This window comes from Arvicola amphibius, chromosome 15, assembly GCF_903992535.2.
Source record: "Arvicola amphibius chromosome 15, mArvAmp1.2, whole genome shotgun sequence".
NCBI lineage: Eukaryota > Metazoa > Chordata > Mammalia > Rodentia > Cricetidae > Arvicola > Arvicola amphibius.
In genome coordinates this window covers 32,087,331-32,109,744 of record NC_052061.1, presented here as the reverse complement: position 1 = coordinate 32,109,744, position 22,414 = coordinate 32,087,331, and the positions used below count along the sequence as shown (strand labels likewise).

Sequence of the window (22,414 nt, the reverse complement as noted above, 5' to 3'; positions counted from 1 at the left end):
ATAAATTTATAATACCATGCATCTACCATAGATTAAATATTTTTATTTTATTACTGTGTGGGCATGTATGCTTGTGTTGGTGTGGGCATATACATGCCATAGCATGGATGTGGAGGTCAGAGAACAATTTTCAGAAGTCAGTTCTTTCTTTTCACCATGTGGGCTCTGGGATGGAACTCAACTTGGCATGTGCTCTACCCACTGAGCCATCGTGACTGCCCATAGATTTTTTTTTTTTCTTTTTAAGGCTTGAGGTTAGGAGTGCAGCTCAGTGGCAGAACATTTGCATAGCATGTGTAAGGGCCTGGGCTGATCCACAGCACCGCAGAAAGACTCCCCCACAAAAAGCATTTTCCAGCTGCCTAACAGTCTCATCCACAGCACCCCAACTTTTACCTTTTTCACGGGCCGTCTCCTGGCTGGAGTGGGCAGTGTGTTCCATACAGAAGAAAATCTCATTTGTTTTCTTGGTTCATTATTTCCCTTTTTTTTCTCTTTCAAAAGGATCGGGCTCAAGTTCACTACAGAACACAAAGCATGATGTCTTGCTGGAGACCCTCAAATCTAACCTGTCTGTGCTGGAGGCCAGGTTTCTGAAGGATGCTCAGTGGAAGAAGCTGAAAGTCCTAAGAGACGAAACTGCTGGAAAGGCCAAGTGGCTGCAGAGCTCCGAAGATATCACCTGGAGTTTCACCTCTCAGACTCTGCTGCTGCTGCTGTGTTTGAAGGAAACCATGACCCACCTTGTAGCTAATTTTAGTCCAGGTACACCCAACCCCAAGACTCCCGAAGCTGCTCCCGCCCTCAGCCCGGATACACTAAGCGTCTCCCAACAGAAGACCGTCCAGTCGGTTCTGCAGTTTGTAGTCACCTTGGGTGTCTGCCCCTACCTCCTGCCTGGTGTGGGAGTCCCTCTGAAACACAGGACGGAGTTTGGAGCTGTTGTTCAAGATGTAGTACGTCTGGAGGCTGCCCCCCATGCCACCCGGAGACTGTACACCTGCTGCAGGGTCCTCCTAGATCTGGCTCAGCATGCATCTCTGGGGAGCTTGATTTTCTGCCGCCATTTTGGGGATATTGCAGCAGGTCTGTGCCAGCTGGGGTTCTGCCCAACCAAAAGAAAACCACCAGCCCCCGTGGAAGAGGTAAATGTACAGAGGAGAGAAGACATACTATGACCGATAGCGTGTGTAGTTGTGTAAGGTTCTGAGTACATTTCTTAGTTGTTTAGAACGTGCTGATTGAAGGATCTAGAATCCCTTCCTTTCCTCCTCCTCCTCCTCCTGGTTTTTGAGACAGGGTTTCTCTGTGTAGCTCTGGCTGTCTTGGAACTCACTCTGTAGACCTCAAACTCAGAGACCCACCTACCTCTGCCTTCCAAGTACTGGGATTAAAGGTGTGCACCACCTTGCCCACTAAGATCTAGAATTTCTATCTAATGCCAAAGCACACTGCACTGTGGGCTGCATCATCACTAGGCAGGTGGTCCTGGGCTGTCAACAAAAGCTAGCTGAGGAGAGAACCAGAGAGCTAGCCAGTAAACACGTTCCTCCATGATTTCTGCTTTAGTTCCTGCCCTGAGTTCCCTCAATGATGAACGGTGACCTGGAAATGTTAGCCTTAGATTAAGCTCTTTCTACCCCAGATTGTTTTTGGTCAGTGTTTTATCAAATTAACAGAAAACAAACTAGAATAGACATGGATAACATACAGTAATTGAGGAGATAAGATTTCGAAATAGGACATCATTGTGTCTTCACTTAGTGGACCAGTCTCAGGAGCTAGCCAGAGAAGCTGCCATTAAAATATAAATGGGTCAAGGTCTCACGGGTGAGTAAATGCCCTAGTGCTGCCTCATTATGCTGTTGCTTCTCTTAGCTGCTGGGGTCGCCCTTGGGCTTCTTCCTTGGTAGTCATCACAGCTGTAGTAACCCTAACACACCATTTCCCGTGTATTTCCCTAAAAGCCACTATGTCCAAGCAGTGTCACTAAACAGTGTCCAACCCAGAACACCTGCTTTTTACTTCAGGGTAAAGCATTGGCAGAACCAGCAGTGCCTATGGCCTGAGGTCAGCATCTCATCATTGTTTTTGAGGCCTTTCAGTGTCCTGAGGGTCTCAGGCAAGACAGAGAAAAAGGGCAAACATACTGAAAGAAGACAGTATGAAGGCTGGCTCAGGAGTTGACAGGGCCACCCCCTGATCGTACATTGTGAAGCTTCTCTGTATAGCACCCGCATCTCGGTGTGTTACATGGTAACTAGCGGGAAGGACCCTGATGGGCTGTGAGTGGCAATTACCTAAGGGGATGGTATGGAAGTACACAAAGCGACCTTCATCCCTCTTTGATAGTTAAGTTCTGAATGCAAGAAAAAAACCAGTTACCAGAGTAAGAGATGAAAAGTCAAAATATGGGGGTTGCAAGATGGCTCATCGGGTAGAGATGTTTACCATGTATTCCCGGTGACCCGAGTTTAATCCCCAGAACACACATAAAGGTGCAGGGAGAGAACCAATTCTACAGCGAAGTAAAAATATCACTACTGTTGTTCATAAACACAAAGGTGGAGCTCTCTTCCTCTCCCTCTCCCTCTCCTTCTCCCTCTCCCTCTCCCTCTCCCTCTCCCTCTCCCTCTCCTCCTCCCCCTCCCCCTCCCTCTCCCTCTCCCCCTCCCCTCTCCTTCCCTCTCCTCCTCCCCCTCCCTCTCCCTCTCCCTCTTCCCCTCCCCCTCCCCCTCTCCTCTCCTTTCCTCTCCCCCTCCCTCTTCCTCTCCCTCTCCCCCTCCCCCTCTCCCTCTCCTGAGTACTGGGATCAAAGATGTGTACCACCACCTGGCTACTTGTGCCAGTGCGGAGAGATCTTTTAAACAAAGACGGAGCTCCATCAGTGCAGTCCAGTCAGACACACTTACTGCTCATGCAGTCTCAGGAGCCGTGGAAAACTGGCGCCATCTGCCCTGTGGCAGGGGGTGTACACTGTTCTGTCTCACTCCCACAGAGAGAAGAGAGAGGAGTAGCAAGCAGGTGCGCTCCTCAGTCACCAGCAGGTAAGCACACCCCCTGCCCAGAACAGGGCAGCTGAGAGATGGAGATGGAGAACGGACACAGCCTCCTCTGTGCAGAAGGGACTAAAAGGGAGGAACACCTTCCTCCTGTCCCCTCTTGAGTTTTAGTAAACCTTATCTTCTGTTTTCTGCCGGGTCTGTATTTCACTAAAGCCAAGTGCACGTCTTTTAGGTTTTAACAGAAGAGGAAAGAGTCCTATCGAGGGGGGCCTTGAGAGACATCTTGGATCAAGTCTACCAACCATTAGCTGTCCGGGAATTACTTATCCTCCAGGGAGGACCACCTCAGGTATTCAGGCCTCAGACTTGGTGGGAGCTGATGTGTCTTCTTTGCCTGGAAAGTTAGCTGACTTTAGTTTCCTATAAAATAATCTAGTTGAGCCTTACTTCTTTAATAATAATAATAATTATTTTATAGATAGTTTCACTATGTAACCCTGATTGGCCTGGAACTCTCACAAAGGTCTGCCTGCCTTTGCTTACCAAGTGGTAGGATTAGAGAGGCATGTACATGGCATATATTTTGCATTTTATTTTATTTGTGTGGGTATTTTGCCTGCATGTATGTCTGTGCGCCATGTGTGGGAAGTGCCCATGGAGGCCAGAAGAGGGTGTCGGATCTCCTGTAGTTAAATTGGTTAAAGGTGGTTGTGAATGGCCATGTAGGTGCTAGGAATCAAACCTGGGTCATTTGGAACAGCAGCCAGTGCTCTGAACTGCTGAGCCATCTCTCCAGACCCCTTGCAGTGTAATCGAGGCTGCTCTAGAATTCATACTGCTTCAGCCTCCTAATGTGGAGATTGCAACCATAAGCAGCTATGTCCTTCTCTTATTTTAGCTTTTAGATAATTAAGTGGTATTTATAAAATAAAGTGTCATTAACTTTCAGGATAATTTAAAAGACCTTTTGTTAATGGAATGGCGGATACGTTCCCAAGATCATGTTCACTTTTTAAAGGCTATGGCAATTTAATGTGAATACATACTCGCACACAGATATAGTCACACACACACACACACACATTCCCCAAGACAGGGTTTCTCTGTAGCTTTGGAGCTTGTCCTGGAACTCCCTTTGTAGACCAGGCTGGCCTCAAACTCACAGAGATCCATCGCTCTCTGTCCCCCGAGTGTTGGGATTAAAGGTGTACACCACCACCACCTGCCATCACATATATTTTTTGTTTTGTTTTTGAGATAGGGTCTTCTGTGTAGCCCAGGCTAGTTTGAATTTGTGTTCGTCCTGCCTTCTAGCTTCTGAGTGCTAGATTCTAAGTGTGCATACTATGTATGCCTCATAAAAAATATAAACATACACATATTTGGTTTTGGTTTTTATTTTATTAAATTTTTTTTATTATATATACAGTATTCTTCCTGCAGGCCTCATTACAGATGGTTGTGAGCCACCATGTGGTTGCTGGGAATTGAACTCAGGACCTTTGGAAGAGCAGGCAATGCTCTTAACCGCTGAGCCATCTCTCCAGCCCCATGGTTTTGGCTTTTAATTAAAAAATATTTATTTTATTTGAGGAGTGTGAATGTTTTGCCTGCATGTGCGCCATGTGTTTCCCGGTGTTTGCAGAGGTCAAAAAAGGGGCTTAGATTTCCTGGAACTGGAGTTGTGGATAGTTATGAGCCACCATATAGATGCTGGGAATTGAACCCAGGTCCCCTGCTAAGAACAACTAATGTTCCTAGACAGTGAACTACCTCTCCAGCCCGTATATTTGTTTTGAGACAGAGTCTCACTCTACAGTTCAAGCTGCTTACTCACTATGTAGCACAGGCTCTCCTCTTGCCTCAGTCTCCTAAGTACTAGGAGCCACTCTGCCTAGCTTTGGGTCTTTTTAATTTGTGATGCTGGAGATGGAACCCAGGACCTTGTACATGTTAGGTAAGCATTCTATGCTGGGTGGCGGTGGTGGCACACCTTTAATCCCAGCACTTGGGAGGTAGAGACTGGCACATCTCTGAGTTTGAGACCAGCCTGGTCTATAGAGCAAGTGACAGGACAGCCAGGGCTGTGCAGAGAAACCCTGCCTTAAAACAATCAAAATCAGTCTACCACTGAGTTATATCTTCAGCCTCTGTATTAATTTTCTAAAATTATTTGTGTTGGGGGAGGATGTACATGCCAGATCATGGAAACCACACGATACATGTGGAGGGAGGTCAGTACTCTCTTACCATATGGGTTCGGGGAATCAAACTCAGGTCATTAGGCTTGGGTGGCAAGTGCCTTTACCCATTAGCCATCTTTCTGTTCTCTAGATTTTTGTTTTTAAACTAACAATTGACTATTGGACAATTTTTTTTGCTTGGTTTTTTTTGTTTTGTTTTGTTTTGTTTTTTGAGACAGGATTTCTCTGTGTCACTTTATTGCCTGCCTGGAACTAGCTCTTATAGACCAGCTGGCCTTGAACTCACAGCGATCCTCCTGCCCCTGCCTCCCAAGTGCTGAGATTAAAGGTGTGCACCACCACCACCCGGCTGAACAATATATTTTTTTGACAGAAGTATTTGGGCTCCTTCTGTTTTGAATGAAATAATCTGAGCTGAAGAAATTTAAACTAGAGCTATTACTATTTCTAGTCTCATTCTGAATATATTGTTGGCATAAAGATAGCTTTTTTTTTCTTTTGAGAGAGAGTTTTGCTAACTTACCAGGTCTTAAATCAGGTCTGTAGCCCAGATAGACTTTGATCTTGGGAACCCTCCTGCTTCAGCTTCCCAAGTATCTAGGATTATAGGCCTGCACCATTAGGCCAGTTTAATTTATTTTTCTCTCAAAAGTAATTATTGGAGAGAGTGGGCATGGTGGTACATGCTTTTAATTCTAGCACTTAAGAGGCAGATCAGGTGGCTCTCTTGTGAGTTTAAGGACAGTCTGGTCTACAAAGTCAATTCCAGGCCATCTAGGGCTACGTAGAGAAACCTTGTCTCAAGGGAAAAGAAATTTTGGTGGTGGACACCTTTAATCCCACTTTGGAGGCAGAGACAGGCAGAGCTCTGTGAAATTGAGAGTCTCTTGGTATATCTACTAAGTTCCAGGTCAGCCAGGGGTATTTAGTGAGTCCTTGTTTTAAAAAAGGCAAAAATATGATTGTGACTGGAGAGATGGCTCATCAGTTAAGAAGAAGCTGCTGAGTCATGGAGACCCAAGTTTGGATCGCAGGGCCCATATCGGGCAGCTCACAAATGCCTGTAACTTTAGTTCCAAGGGATCTGAGAGAGAGAGAGAAAATAAACAAATCAAAAATGTAATGCTGAAGAAGGTTTTGTAAAAGAGAAAGTTCATGCTTATATTGAAAAGAAACTGAAAGATTGTCTACTGTGCACAAGGCCCTGGGTTCATTTACTAGAACTGAATGGAGAGAGGGTAGGGAGAGTATTGCGCTCTCTCTCCCTCTCTCCCTCTCTCTCTCTCTCTCTCTCTCTCTCTCTCTCTCTCTCTCTCTCTCTCTCTCTCTCTGGGTGTTATCAAATTTAGGTCCTTGCACATACTAAACATATGATCCACCACTGAGCTACCTCCCCAACACAAAAATAAAAAATGGTGTCTTCATACTGTGTATGTTTCACTGATGCTCGGCTTATAACTCTACCTCCCCTTTTCTCAGTCCTGTCCAGATGTAAAGACACAGCTTAGGTGTCAGGCCCCAGCCTGGCTCCGGCGTCTGTGTGGGCAGCTGCTTTCTGAAAGGTTGATGAGACCCAACGGCGTTCAGGCAGTAGTCCGGGGAATTTTGGAAGGAGCAGGTGGTAAGAAATAATACATTTCTGTTACTGTGGTATCTGTTTCCCTTTGAGTCAGAGGTGAATCGCTGCCTTTGCCTTAAATCTCACTGAGTGTGAAGGTGTAGCTTGACCTGTTCCTTGCACCTAGCCTGTGGCAGGCACTGAGCGCAGCCCTAGTAGAGTCTGCTGAATGACACATAGAATGAAGGACTGCTCTAAGGATACTAGGTCCCCAAGTCAGGTGTCTTGGTACATGCTATGACCTCAGCACTCAGGAGTCCTGAGACAAAGGTCCTGAAGAGATGGCTCAGTGGTTAAAAGCACTGGCTGTTCTTATCCAGAATAAACCTAGGTTCAGCTTCCAGCACCCTCATGGTGGCTCACAACCATCCGTAACTCCAGTTCCAGAGGATCTGATGCCCTCTTTTAGCCTCTTCAGTGTATATACATAATGCAAGCAAAACAATCAAACAAGTGATAGAATATAAATAAATCTTTGAAAAACAAACTTCAATCCATATTTCCTTCTGCTTCAACTTCAAAAAAATTGCTTCAAGCCATTTGTGGTGGCCCACAGCTTTAATCCTAGCACTCAGGAGGCAGAGGCAGGCGGATCTCTGTGAGTTTGAAGCCAGCCTGGTCTACAAGAGCTAGTTTCAAGACAGGCCCCAAAACTACAGAGAAACCCTGTCTCAAAAAATCAAAAACCAAACCAAACTAACCACCCAACTAAACAAAAAACAATAAATTGCTTCTTAAAAGGTCTATTAGCAATGAATTCTTTTTTTTCTATGTAGCCCTAGCTGGCCTGGAACTCTTTATGTAGATCAGGCTAGCCTTAAATTTGTGACATATCTTACTACACCTTGGCTTTTTTCCTTTAGAGACAGAGTTTTGCATAGACCTGACTACCCTGAAACTTACTTTGTCGATCAGTTTGGTCTCAAGCTTGCCTTAGTCCTGTCTTAACTTCCCAAGGAGAGATTTCAGGCATGCACCACCACACCCAGCTCAAATTTAGTTTCAGTAGGTGTTCGAAGAGATTAAGAGAGAGAGTAATGGGAACATTTTGATCAAAGAATATTTTATATATTTGTGAAATTATAAAAGAATAAATAAAATATTAAAAAAGAGTGTTTCCAGTAGAGAAAAAGAAGCATTTCTTTTTTTTTAAAGTTATAAACTGATTGGCCTAGTAGCTCAGACTTCTTATTAACTCTTATAACTTACATTAGCCCGTTGTTCTTGTCTATGTTAGCCATGTGGCTTGGTACCTTATTCAGCGAGGCAGTCACATCTTGAAGCATTTCTTATCCCAGATTTTCAGGCAGACTTATCACATACACTTTCTATGGGGACTGCGATGAGCATGTCTCTTTCCGTGTGACAGTGGGCTCTATGTGGGGACAGCTGTGAGCATGTGTCTCTTTCTGTGTGACAGCGGGTGCTGCTGGTGGGAGTGATGCCGAGGCCACGGCTGCTGACTGGAAGAAATGTGACTTGATTGCAAAGATTCTGGCATCTTGTCCCCAGCAGTCTCTGTCCCCAGAGAGCTACTACAAGGATATCTGCCCGCAGGTAAATCGTCTGTTTTTGTTGATCCATCAGTATTGCCTGCTAATTCACATAGAGGACAGTTAATATTCTAAAAGTAAAGGAAGAGTGATACAGTATTTCATTTGGCTGTTTAGTGAGTGACTCTCTTTTTATGGTTTGTTTGTTTGTTTGTTTGAGACAGGGTTGCTGGAGTTCAGACTGGCCCAGCACTCAATATCCAACCCAGGCTGGCAGTGATTCTCCTTAGCCTCCCTTGTAGTGATGAGCAGCGGGCTGTGTTCCTGCTGCCCAGCTCCCGGCTGCCTGGCTAGCTTATGCCCCGAAATAACAACATACAAACTATATTCGTTTAAACACTGCCTGGCCCATTAGTTTCAGCCTCTTACTCACATCTTGATTAACCCATATCTAATAATCTGTGTAGCACCATGAAGTGGTGCCTTACCGGGAAGATTCTAGTGTACGTCCATCTTGGGCCGGAGCTTCATTGCGTCTGGCTCAGAGAGGAGAGGCATAGCATTTGTCTGAGCAATCTACCTCACTTCCTTCTTCTTATTCTGTCTATTCCACCCACCTAAAGGCTGGCCTATTAAATAGGCCAAGGCTGTTTCTTTATTAACGAATGAAATCAACGCAAACAGAAGACTCTCCCACATCACTCCCTGGTGCTAGGGTTACAGTTGTGAGCTGCTGTGCCTGGTGGGGACCACCAGTACCTCCTCTTCCTACACACGCGTGCGCCCACCCATGCCCATCCTGTCCTCTAGAGTTATAGGTATTTGCTGGTTTGTTGTCAGCTTAACACAAACCAGCATCACCTGAGAAGGGGAAGCCTCAACCAACAAATTGCCTCCATCAGGCTGGCCTGTGGGCATATCCATGAGGCCTTTTCTTGATTAATGATTGTTGTAGAAGGACCCAGCTCACTGTGGGTGGTGCTACCCCTGAGTAGGTGGTCTTCAGTTGTATAAGAAAGCAGGTTGGGCAAGCCATGAGGAGCAAGCCCATAAATAGCATTCCTCCTTCCTCCATGATTTCTGTTTCAGTTCCTGACTTGACTGCATCACCTGTGAGCTATAAAGAAACCCTTTCCTGCACACGCCTTTAATCCAAGCACTCGGGAGGCAGAGGCAGGTGGATCTCTATGAGTTCGAGGCCAACCTAGTCTACAAGAGCTAGTTCATGGACAGATTCCAGTGCTACAGAAAAACCCTGTCTTGAAAAACCAAAGAAAAACCAAACCAAACAAAAACAACCCAAAAACCCTTTCCTTCCACAAGTTGTTCTTGGTCAGAGTCTTATCATAGCAACAACAAAACAAACTAGAGAGCCAGGTGGTGGTGGTGCACACCTTTAATCCTAGCACTTGGGAGGCAGAGGATCTCAGTGAAACTCAGAGAAACCCTGTCTTGAAAAACAAAACAAAATAAAACAAAACAAACAAAAAAAACCCCCCAAAACCAAACTAAAACAAGGCAGTTATGAGCTGCCTAATCCATCTCTCTAGCCAGAAGCCCTGCTTCTCCTCCTCTTCCTCTTTTCTTTTTCTTTCTTTCTTTTTTCTTTTTTTTTTTTTTTTTTTTTTTTTTTTTTGAGGGAGCTTTTCAAGACAGGATTTCTCTGTCTTGGAACTCACAGAGATCCACCTGCCTTTACCTCCGAGTGCTGGGACTAAAGGCCTGCACCACCCCCGCCCGGCTTAAAGGCATGTATTTAAAAAAAAAAAAAACTGTGGAATGATATTACCTATCCCAGAGCTACAGAGAAACCCGATCTTGAAAAACAAACAAACAAACAAACAAACAAACAAACAAACAAAAATGACCTAATTGTTAGGTTTAAGAATGTCAGGAACTGAAGAGATGGCTCAGAGATTAAGAAACCTGGCTGCTCTTTCCAGAGGTTCTGAGTTCAGTTCCCAGTAACCACATAGTGGCTCACAACCATCTGTTAAGAGATCTGGTGTCCTCTTCTGGCCTGCAGGTATACATGCAGACAGAATACTGTATGCATAATAAATAAATTTTTAAAAGAAAGGAAGGAAGGAGGGAGGGAGGGAGGGAGGGAAGGAAGGAAGGAAGGAAGGAAGAAAGAAGGAAAGAAAGAAAGAAAGAAAGAAAGAAAGAAAGAGAAAGAAAGTCTCACCTGCTGAGCATAGTGGCCCTCACTTATAGTCCCAGAACTGAGGAGATCGAGGCAGGCCGATCTCTAGAGTTTGAACTTCACCATTGGGAAAAAAAAAATGCCTCACCAAAATTTCATCAGGTTCATTACCTCTTGTTGTGCATTTTTAGTTTTTGAACAAAAATGTGTTAAGTGTTAAAGGCAGTAAAATAATATGGTAACAATTTAAAAAGCAAAAACTAGGCTGGAAGGATGGCTCATGCTTAAGAGTGACTGCTGCTCTTTCTGAGGACCCAAGTTTGGTTCCCAGCACCCATATCAGGCAACTCACAAAACCCTGTAACTGCAGTTCCAGAGAATCTGGCATTCTCTACTAGTCCTCAAGGGTACTCACACACGTGCGCATGTGCATACACACACACACACACACACACACACACACATAAAATAAGAATACATCTTATTCAGTGGTTAAGAACATTGGTTGCTCTTCCATGGAGCCCAGGTTTAATTTTCAGCACCCACGTAGGAACTAGCCTTTCAGAAGTCCAGTCCCAGAGGATCCGAGCTCCTCCTGGCCTCTATGGCACAGCATGTATGCGGGGCACAGACACACGTGCACATAAAATACCCATACACATTCTAAAAAGTATAAATACCTTTTTCTCTTACTTGCTGATGGTTTTTATTGTAGATTCTGGACTTATTCCATTTCCAAGATAAATTGACAGCACGGCAGTTTCAGAGAGTGGCCACGACCACCTTCATAACTATGTCGAGGGAACACCCAGAGCTGGCTCCAAAGTATTTGCTTCAGCCCATGCTAGCTCCTCTGCATCGATGCTTGACCACAACAGGTAAGTGGGGTGCTGGGGTAACCCTCCCTACAGTTTAAACTTAAAGGGCTTAGGTCTGGGGTCTTTCAGTCCTCAGTTTTTCTTTTTCTCTCCTAGCTTCTCACTTGGAAACTTTACTTTCCCAAGTTCCAGGAAGAGAATATTGAGTCCCTCGGACACACTTCACCAGAGTCACCAACTGTTCCCATTTGGGCTACATTTGCTTCATTTCGCTCTACACACATGAATACAGTTAGTTTTTTATGGAACAGTTGAGAGCTAGTTGTAGACGTGATGACATATCTCTCCTAAATCTTTCAGCATAAATCTTTGAAGAAAGATGTTAGTTTCTGTCTTTTCAAACTTAAAAAAACAACACACACACACAAAAACCAAAGAACCACTGAATTTAAAAAAGGACCAGCCAGCTAGCTCAGTGGGTAAAGGAGCTTGCCGCCAGGCCTGGCTTCTTGAGTTCAGTCCCCAGGACCCAACTGGTAGAAGTTGTCCTCTGACCTCCACTTACGGGTTGTGGCAGGCAGGTGAGCCCGGCTCGGAGCATACATACAAATAAATAAAAGTGATTTTAAAGATTAAAGAAACAGCCGGGCGGTGGTGGAGCATGCCTTTACTCCCTGCACTCGGGAGGCAGAGGCAGGCAGATCTCTGTGAGTTCAAGACCAGTCTGGTCTACAGAATGAGTTCCAGGATAGGTTTCAAAGGTACACAGAGAACCCCTGTCCTGAAAAACAACAGCAGCAACAACAACAACAACAAATAATAATAATAATAGTAATAAAAACAAAATCAGCTTCTTACTTGACTATTGAACAATGATCACACTTGAAAATTTTCACATCGATACAAGGTTGTCAGGGCTTGTCCTGGACCTTGTTTTTATTTTGTATTTTATGTACGTTGGTGTTCTGCCATACGTCTGCCATATGTCTGTGTGAGGGTGTCAGATCCCCTGGAACATATTTTCTTTTCTTTTTCTTTTTGGTAGGGGGTGTGTTTTAAGACAGAGTTTCTCTGTGTAAACAGTCCTGGCCGTTCTGGAACTTGCTTTGTAGACCAGACTGGCCTCTAACTAACAGAGATCCACCTCCCTCTGCCTCCCAAGTGCTGGGATTAAAGATATGCACCATCACCACCCGGCTGGGTTTTCCTTTTTTAAAACATTGTTTTTTAAAGTACATAAGCATTTTTCCTGCATGTATGTCTGTGCACACCATACATGCAGTGCCTGAGGAGACCAGAAGAGGGCATCAGATCCCTGAAACTAGAATTATGGATAGTTGTGAGCATCCAAGTGAGTGTTGGGAACAACCTGGGTCCTCTGAAAAAGTAGCAAGTGCTCCTAACCAGTGATCCAGTCTCCACTCCAGTTTTTGGATTTTGGGAACAAGGTCATGCTTAAGAGCGATGAGCACAGGATAGGTTTGAACTTGGCGGTGCTGTCTCAGTTGGCTTTGCAGGTGCTGAGATGATAAGCATGTGCCACCATAGCCAGCTCTTCTAATGCTCCATTAAAAAGACAAAAGTCCTCATTTTAGAATGCTTTTCCTGAAACAGGATCTGACATCATCAGTAGCTTCATAGATTCCATGGATATAAATGGCGTATTGTACAGTGGCAATGCTGATTTTCTGGTCTTACCTGGACTCTCTTACTATAAAACTTTGCTAGTGTCTTCTGCTCAGAAAAGTGATGGAATTACTTTTGTTTGTTTTCAAAGAGATTCCAGAGAGTAACATGGTGCCAGGAACTATTTTGGTGACTGAGGAAGAACTTAGTCGATGTGTTGAAGATGTATTTAAGGTTGGTAATTCAAGTCGATGATATTGCTAGTTAAATGTTCATACTTAGTGTTTGAAGACCTTTTGTTTTTGGAAACTCCTGACTTTGAACAATACCTCCTGCTAGCAATGATCTGCATCTGTAATTTTGCCTTTTAACAAGAATTTCAAGAATTTGGATGAGTAGAGGCTGCTGGAGAAAGGGCTCAGCTGGTAAAAACATATGCTGTATACTGCTTTTACAGTTCAGTTCCCAGAACCTGTGTCAGGTGGTTCACAACTGCCTTTAATTCCAGTCCCAGGGAATCCAGTACCTCTGGGCTCCACAGGCACCTGAACATACCCACATACCGAGACACACACACATACACATAATTAAAAATAATAAATCAAGCTGGGCAGTGGTGGCGCATGCCTTTAATCCCAACACCCAGGAGGCAGAGGCAGGCAGATCTCTGTGAGTTTGAGGCCAGCCTGGTCTACAAGAGCTAGTTCCAGGACAGGCTTTAAAGCTACACAGAAAAACCCTGTCTTGAAAAACCAAAAAACAAACAAACAAAATCAAAACAAAACAAAAAAATCCCTAAAAAACCAGGGATGGTGGGATGGCACCAGGCTTTAATTTCCAGTACCCACATGGTAGCTCACAACCATCTGTAACTCTAATTCCAGGAAATTCAGTGCCTCTTTAGGTCACCTTGGCCACCAAGTATGAATGTGGTGCACAGATACACATGTAGGCAAAATGCTCATACACATAGAATAATTTAATTATTATTATTATTTTTTTTTTAAAAAAGCACCTAAAAACTCTTGGACTGTGTGTTGCAGTGCAAGCCTATAATCCCAGCACTCCACATCTCTGGTTTGAGACTAACCTGGTCTACATAGAGTTCCAGGACAGCAAGTCCACACACTGAGACCTTGTCTCCAAAAACAAGCAACAAAACCCAGCTCTTCTTTAAATAACACCCAGTCCTGTGCACTTTGTTGTTATATCATGTTTTCTGTTCTGGACACGTAGGGAAGGGACTGCCGGACCTGGAGTCCTCATATTGAACTTCTTTTTTTTTTTTTTTTTTTGGTTTTTCGAGACAGGGTTTCTCTGAAGCTTTTTTAGAGCCTGTCCTGGAACTAGCTCTTGTAGACCAGGCTGGCCTCAAACTCACAGAGATCCGCCTGCCTCTGCCTCCCGAGTGCTGGGATTAAAGGCGTGCGCCACCACCGCCCGGCTCATATTGAACTTCTTAAGAAGCTGCCAGACTGTCTTACTCCTCTCCTAGCAGGCTGGCAGTGCCGAGGGTGAATTTTTATTTTTATATTTTGAGAGGGGGGGTCTCACTTTTTTGTAGCCCTAGCTGGTCTAGAACTCACTCTGTAGACCAGGGTGGTCTCAGACTCAGAGATCTGCCTTTGTCTGTCTCCCAAGTATTGGAATTAGAGGCATGTGCCCCCACATCCAGCCCTCAGAGACTGAATCTGAAGTCATGATCTTTCAGGTAGGAAGGTAAATGCTTTTGTTTTGCTTTAAATTTTACATATGGCACTAATAAATTTATAGATATAAAATGTGTGCTTAAAAATTAAAAAATCAGTCGTGCGTGGTGGCTCACATCTTTAATCCCAGCCCTCTGGAAGCAGAGGCAGGCCAATCTCTGTGAATTCAAGGTCAGCCTGGTATGCTAAGTGAATTTCAGCCCAGCCAGTGCTACACAGTGATCTCAAACCCGCAGCCCCAACCAAAACCAAAACCAAACAACAACAATGAAGGCCTTTCCACTCGGGAGTCAGCCACCAGTTTTCTGTAGGTGCTGGGTCTGACCCGCACTGCTGAGAAGCAGGGACACTGCAGACGGTAATCGCTCCCTGCAATTTTTGGCAGCCCAGCTGCAGTTGGAAGACAGAGGAAATGTGTATGCTGGAGGAAGATAGTAAACACTGTGTGGAATTTAGCAACAAAGGGAGTGTAATCTTTATTAACATTCTGCTAATACTAAATTATAGAGTACAGTTTACACGCAGGAAATGAGGAAGACATCTGGAAAGCGTGAATTGATCCAGCCACTTGATGGGTAACAAGAGGCTGTTTAGTTTCTAAGAGGCATCTGGGAACATTTCCAGCTGTTTTTTCTCTCCATTCCTTCTGCTCACAGATTTGCTGAGATAAAATCCACACAATGTACAGTGCACTCATTTAAAGTGTACAGTTCAGGCTTATGCACCCGTGATCACAATATATTCTAGAAAATCTTTCCCCAAGAGAAGCCATTAGCTGGCATTCCTCACTCTCCACCCACCCTTAGCCCTAAGCAACCACTTGTCTACTTTCTGGCTCTGTAGGTTCACCTAAAGAAAACTACACAGTATGTGTTCTTAGCATGATGTTTTTCCTCTGAGGCAGGATCTCACCTACATGCAGTCAAGGCTAGCCTTGAATTTATTGTATCTTCTGACACCCTTATCTTGATCAGCCTTTCCTTTCCTTTACCCTTTTGAAAATATAGAATACATTTTTTTCTTTTTGGTTTTTCAAGACAGGGTTTTTCTGTAGCTTTGGAGCCTGTCCTGGAACTAGCTCTTGTTGACCAGGCTGGCCTCAAACTCAGAGATCCGCCTGCCTCTGCCTCCCGAGTGCTGGGATTAAAGGCGTGCACCACCACTCGGCTAGAATACATTTTTTTTACAGTAATTTCAGTGTCTTTGTTTCTAATTCTAATCTCTTTGAAAAATTTGTGTGTGGGGGGGGGGTGGATGTTTTTCCTGTACATGTCTGTGTACCACATGTATGCAGTGCCCTTGGAAGTCAGTAGAGGGCATCAGATTCCCTGGGTCTGGAATTAGGAATTCTTGTGAGTTGCCATGTGGGTTCCAGGAACTGAACTCAGGTGCTCTTCTCCCTTTCAGTAGTCAGGGAATCAACCTCCTTTTGGAGGGGTCAGTCCTATTGATTTCCTCCCCCCCTCCCCCAGACAGCATTTCTCTGTGTTGCTTTGGATCCTGTCCTGGAACTTGCTCTATAGACCAGGCTGGCCTCGAACTCACAGAGATCCTCCTGCCCCTGCCTCCCGAGTGCTGGGATTAAAGGTGTGCGCCATCACCAACCAGTCCCAGTCCCTTGATTTCTTTTCTTTTCTTGCTTTCTTTTTTTTTTTTTTTGATTTTGGTTTTTGAGACAGGGTTTCTCTGTGTTGCCCAGCTGTCCTGGAACTCACTCTGTAGACCAGGCTGGCCTCAAATACGCCACCACTGCCTAGCTTTGATTGTGGCTTCTTCCTTCTTGCTTCCTTGCCTGTCTACTAATTTTTTGATGTGTTTTGAGATATTATTCCTGTCATGAAGTTCATTTTGGTTTTGTGGTGCTGGTGGGGCCGTGACTCAGGCTCTCAGGCGTACTAGCTCAGCTCTGTGCCTGAGCTTCCAGGACCAAGTTTCTCTTTATCTAATTAGACAGCCCAGGTAGTCCTGAGCTCTTCATCCACCTGCCTCAGCCTTCCTTCCAAATGCTGGGATTATAGACTGTGCCATCACATGTGGTGAATATGGTTATTTAAGGGCTTTCTGAAGGGATCTGGCATGTACCCCCAGACTGACCTTTTACACTTTGTTTAAAAGGCAGGGATTGCCTGCGTATGTCCTCCTGAAAGCATTTGGAGAGATGGCTGAGCAGTTGGGACTACTCACTGCTCTTCCAGAGGACCCAGGTTCAAATACCAGCACCCATATGGCAGCTCACAACTGTCTGTAACTCCAGGGTCTAACACCCTCAAACAAAATATACATGCAAGCAAAACACTGATACAAATAATAAATCATTTAAAAGCATTCAACTTGATTTTTAAAAGACTGAGCTCTTGACTCTGATTTTTAATTTTGTTTTGATTTTTTCTGGGCACATCAGGTAAGGGAAGACCTTTCTACACTTGCACCTTTCTGTAGCGGAGAGCGGGCACTGGTGGTAGCTCTGGTGGGCCAGGCGGAGCGCCCTCAGTAGCCATCTATTGTAGTGATATTCCATTTGTATTTTAGTAAATAAAGCTTGTCTGAAGACTAGAATGCAAAACAGCCACTTTAGTCAGCCGTACAGGCCAGGCAGTGGTAGTGGACACCTTTAATCCTAGTAGCCACACTAGTCAGCCATAGAGGCTGGGCAGTGGTGGTGCATGCCTTTGATCCTAGCACTAGACAGGACTATAAGGCGGAATGAGACAGGAACTTACTCTTAGTGAGATTTCATAGAGGCAAGAGCTCCCTAGTGGCTGGCTGCTTTGCTTTTCTGATCTTCAGGTTGAATTCCAATATCTGTCTCTGGGTTTTTATTATTTGTGCTACAATGTAGGTGCTAGGTACTCACTTGTATTTCCTCTGAGGAATTCTCATTTTTATGTGCTTTGTGTCTATACCCAGAAAGGACTAAGAGGCAGCTCAAGTCACTTGTCGATTCACTCCCTACTGAGTTTCTGGGGTCCAGGCCCCACAGGGCGTGCATTCTTTTGTGCTCCTGGCAAAGTGATTTTGTGCTTTCTTTGGCTGGGAGGTGAACAGGCCTGGTCTCGTTAGTACAGGAAACTCACTCTTCGCACATGTTCTGCTCTTCAGCAGACTGGCCACAACCTCACAGGGAAAAAGGTTTTCCTGAAGCATTAACTATAGTGTTTCCCAAGCCTTCTGAAGAGCAGAAGAAATACTATGTAGGAAAGGCTAGAAGATAATTCATTCATTTTGTATTTCCTCATTTCCATTTTATCTCTATTTCCAGATTCCGTGGATCTTAACTTTTAATTATCCAAGTCGTTTTCCCATCAAATACAATGAATTTCTAATTACAGTTGCTTTGTCAGATTGGGGGCATTTGACTCCTCTTTCTGAATTTTTAATTAGTCTTATAGAGAAAGTTAGGATAATAGAAACATAGACGAGAAGGACCTTTAGAAAAAAATTTAGAATACCTATTTTTAAAAAATACAGACTTTATAATTGCTTCTTAGAATCTTTGGAGACTAGCTTAAGGATTCCTAAATTTTTGAAAATTCAAGGATGCTTAAGTTGCATGTAAAAGAGTTTAGGATTTGCAGATAACCTAAGCATATCTTTCTATGTAATTTTTTTTGTTTGTTTGGGATAGAGTCTTGTGTAGCCCAGGCTGGCCTTCAACTCAGTATATAGCTGAGGATTACCTTGATTTTCTGACTCTCCTGCCTTTGCCTTTCAAGTGCTAGGATTACAGGTGCCCTGCACAGTGCCTGGTGTATGCCATGCTGGGTCTTAATCCCAAGGCTTTGTGCATTCTAGACAAGCACTCTACCACCTGAGCCACATCCTCAGCTCCTCTTTGTCTTGATTTTGTTTTTAGGACAGGGTCTTTATTGCTCAGGGTAGCCTCAAACTCTCTATGTGGCTGAGACTCGCTTTGAACTCCTGATCTTCCTGCTTTCACCTCCTAAGTTCTAGGACTACAGGAGAGTATGCCTCCATACCTGCCTTCCCTGCATATTTTAAATCTTTGTGATACTTACAATACCTAGTACATTATAATGATACATAAATGGTTGCTTAACTCTATTTTTAAAAATTATTCATTTTTATTTTACATGCATTGGTGTTTTGCCTGTGTGTAGCCTGTCGGGTCTCCTGGAACTGTAGTTACAGACAGTTGTGAGTCACTACATGGGTGCTGGGCATTGATCTTGGGTCCTTTGGAAGAGCAGTCAGCGCTCTTAACTGCTGAGCCATCTCTCCAGCCCCATCAGGGAACTGTCTGTATGTATTCAGTACATATGCAACCCATCCCCTAATGCTTCAGTCTGTGGTTGAAACTACAAATGCAGAGTACATATATATGGAAATCTGATTTTCTTTCTTTATTTCAGTCTCTCCTTCCATTCTTTCCTCTCCCCTCCCCACTCCCATCTCTCCTTCCCTTTTCTTTTTTGTTTTTGTTTCTTCGAGACATTTGTTACAATTGATGAGCTTACATTGACACATCAATATTACTTTAACCCACAGTTTATAGTAGATTCCACTCTTGATATTGTGCATTTTATGAGTTTTCATAAATTAACTTTTCATTTTATAAAAAAGAAAGGAGGCTGGAGAGATGGTTCAGTTGTTAAGAGTACTGGTTGCTTTTTTTTTTTTTTTTTTAGTTTTTCAAGAAAGGGTTTCTTTGTGTAGCCTTGGATATCCTGGAACTCTATAGACCAGGCTGACCTAGAACTCATAGAGATCTGCCTGTCTGCCTTCCAATTGCTTACTGGTTGCTCTTACAGAGAACCCAGGTTCAGTTCTCAGCATCCACATGGTGGCTCACATGTACCCATAGCTCCAGTTCCAGGAGACTGGATGCCTACTTCTTGACCTCTTTGGGTACCAGCATGTACTTGGTATATCGATTGGTGTATATGTAGAAAAACTGCTCATATACATGAAATAAATCTAAAAAATGTGTTTTAAAAATAAGAAAGAAAATCCCTAAAATTCAAGTGATTTCTTCCAGTGCTCACAGAAATATTATAATAATTTCCCCACTGTATGTGTGTGTGTGTGTGTGTGTGTAAAACCAAGTATTTGTATGTGGTATGAATCGAAGAAGTTTTAAGGCTTTCTAGGGGAATGATTCTCTCCCTAGCCTCTTCCTAGAAGCAGGTCATTCTGGAAATTTCCAGCAGTGATTGAACTAATTTGAAGCCAAGTGTCGTTTAAAGCTGTGGGAGTTTCAGATGTTGGATTGTCAGGTCAGAGTCTTGTACAGTGTAGTGGACATTCCAGGCCCTCCAAACATGTGGGTTCTTCTCTGACACCGTGAAGGACTTAACTGTGTGACTCTAGCTGACGTATTTACCCTTTGAGTTGTAGGGATGAAAAGGTAATTTTTTTTTTGTCTATTTTGAGATGTGGTCTCATGTAGTCAGGCTGGCCTTAAATTCCTGGTCCTTTTTCCTGTACTTTCCAAGTGCTGTGCTGGTTTTACAAGCATGTGCTGCCATTCCCGGTGACATAAGGTAACTTTTGATAGGTTCATAGCATACTGTAGCTGGCACGTAAGTGCTCAGAAAACTGTCAGTTCCTTTTTGGCTCAAAGAAACTCTTTTAAAAAAAGACTGTTTTAGGCAATATGTTCTGAAAGCTTTCACAGTGCAAAGTACTTGCTATATTAGGTAACAGCCTTGTTCATTTTCTTCTCGCATGTCTTAATTAAACTCAGCAAGTGCAGCAGAAGTTCTGGGGTGCCACTGTCACAGGTCTCTGTGCTGCAGGCAAGGGCAGCGTTCGTCTAGCCTAGGCTTTAACAGGTAGAAATCAAGATGTCCTAAATTTCAATGTTTTATTCAGTCATTTATTCATCTCAATTCTATCTGGTTCTGAGTATCCCCATCATGATTGTATTAAGAGGAGGCCATACATTAGGATAACAGTTTCATTTATTGTAGTCTCAATTTTAAAAGCATAAAATTAAACTTACATTTGTATGTAGCTGTGCATTTTATTTAAAACATGAACTATCATAATTGGCCCTTATGCCAAAAACTTAATACCTAGGGGCTGGAGAGATGGCTCAGAAGTTAAGAGCACTGACTGCTCTTCCAGAGGTCCTGGAGTTCAATTCCCAGCAACCACATGGTGGCTCATAACCATCTATAATGAGATCTGATGCTGTCTTCTGGTGTGCAGGCAAAATGCAAACAGAACACTGTATATACAATAATTAAATTTTAAAAATAACCAAGTTTAATACCTGTATGATAAGTGTAAAAGCTGAGATAGAGGGGCTGGAGAGATGGCTCAACAGTTAAGAGCACTGGCTGCTCTTGGAGAAGACTTGTGCTTGATTCCCAGCACCACATCTTGTCTCCCAACAGTCTGCAATTCTAGTCTCAGGATCAAAGACTCACTCTGAACTTCCTCAAGCACTGGCACATATGTGGTGCACATACATGCAGCCAGGCAAACACTCATAGAGGAAAAAAAAAACAAGCTAAAAGATTTCAATGTCTTTGAAGCTGGGAGTGTAGTTCAATGGTAGATTATTTACCTAGTATGAAAGAAACCCTGGATTGATCCTCAATGCCACATCAAAACAAGCATTTTCATGATGGTGGTGTGGGTCTGTAATCCTAGCACATAGGAAGTAGAGGCAGGAGGATTATTCTGAATTCAAGGCCACTCTTGGCTACCCAGTCAATGAGTGTTAACCCAGCAGGGGCTACATGTCAAGATCCTGTCTCAAAAAGACCAAAAAGATGTGTCTAAAGAGATGGCTCAGTGGTTGAGTACATACTGCTCTTCCAATGGACCAGAGTTTAGTTCCCAGCACCCACATCCCATAGCTCAAAACTGCCTCGAATTCCAGTTGCAGGAGATCTCATCCCTTTTCTAACTTCCTTGGCCATATGGCATACAGACACATTTATATACACATAAAAAGATCACTTCAATAAAAAAAAAAAACCAAATAAGCAAACAACCTTTCAAAAATGTCTTCTCCTTCAGGCATGATGCCTTTATATAGCATTTGAGAGGCACAGGCAGAGGCAGGTTGATTTCTGTGAGTTCACGGACACCCTGGTCTATATAGTGAGACCCTATCTCAAAAACAAAATCGTATCCATATTTATTCAGTGTGTACTTTTGGGCAACCTCAGAAGTAGCAGAATCAAAATTCACAACCAAGTTCCCTATCTCCTGACTCCCTGTCTCAAATTTTTTTTTAAATTTTTAATTACATTTTAATTACTTTGTGCATGTGTATGTGTATATGCATACAATCATGAGTGTGTGCACATGTATTATATATGTGTGTGTATGTGCATGCACAGCATACATGTAGAAATCAGATTATTAATTGCAGGAGTCAGTTCTCTCCTTCCACCATTTTAGTTTTGGGAATTGAACTCAGGCCATCAGGTCTACTCAATTAGCCATCTTGCTTGCCCCAACAGTATATATTAAAATGACCCAGCTCAGGGCTGGAGAGATGATTTAGCAGTTAGGTGCACATGTTGCAAACTGGACCAGGGTTTGATTCCCAGCCCCCACATGGTGATTCACAACTATCTGCAACTGCAGTTCTTGAGATCCAAAGACCTCTTCTGACCTTCACAGGCACCAAGTTCACATACCTACCTACACGCAGGCAAAGCACACATACACATAAAAAAACAAATTAAAAGAAATTTTAATGACCAACTCATGTTTTCTCAATTTTACGCACCTACTTTATATTTTACTGTTTCAAATATTTATTGAAACAGTTAAACTTTCAATTTGATCAAAGTGTAGCAAATTTTTTTCTGTT

General features: G+C 43.5%; 1 protein-coding gene across 4 annotated transcripts in view; it reads left to right on the top strand.

Moving 5' to 3' along the window:
• Positions 1–22,414, top strand: part of Tango6 (transport and golgi organization 6 homolog) — a 166,055-nt gene that overhangs the window by 6,524 nt on the left and 137,117 nt on the right. For 3 of the 4 annotated variants that reach the window (XM_038313297.1, XM_038313300.1, XM_038313296.1), the window contains exons 2-7: positions 505–1,145; positions 3,238–3,354; positions 6,689–6,830; positions 8,248–8,384; positions 11,182–11,344; positions 13,062–13,144. In XM_038313297.1, coding sequence (XP_038169225.1) covers positions 505–1,145; positions 3,238–3,354; positions 6,689–6,830; positions 8,248–8,384; positions 11,182–11,344; positions 13,062–13,144 — 1,283 coding nt within the window. The remainder of the gene's footprint in view (positions 1–504; positions 1,146–3,237; positions 3,355–6,688; positions 6,831–8,247; positions 8,385–11,181; positions 11,345–13,061; positions 13,145–22,414) is intronic. The other variant, XM_038313299.1, reaches the window with a different exon arrangement.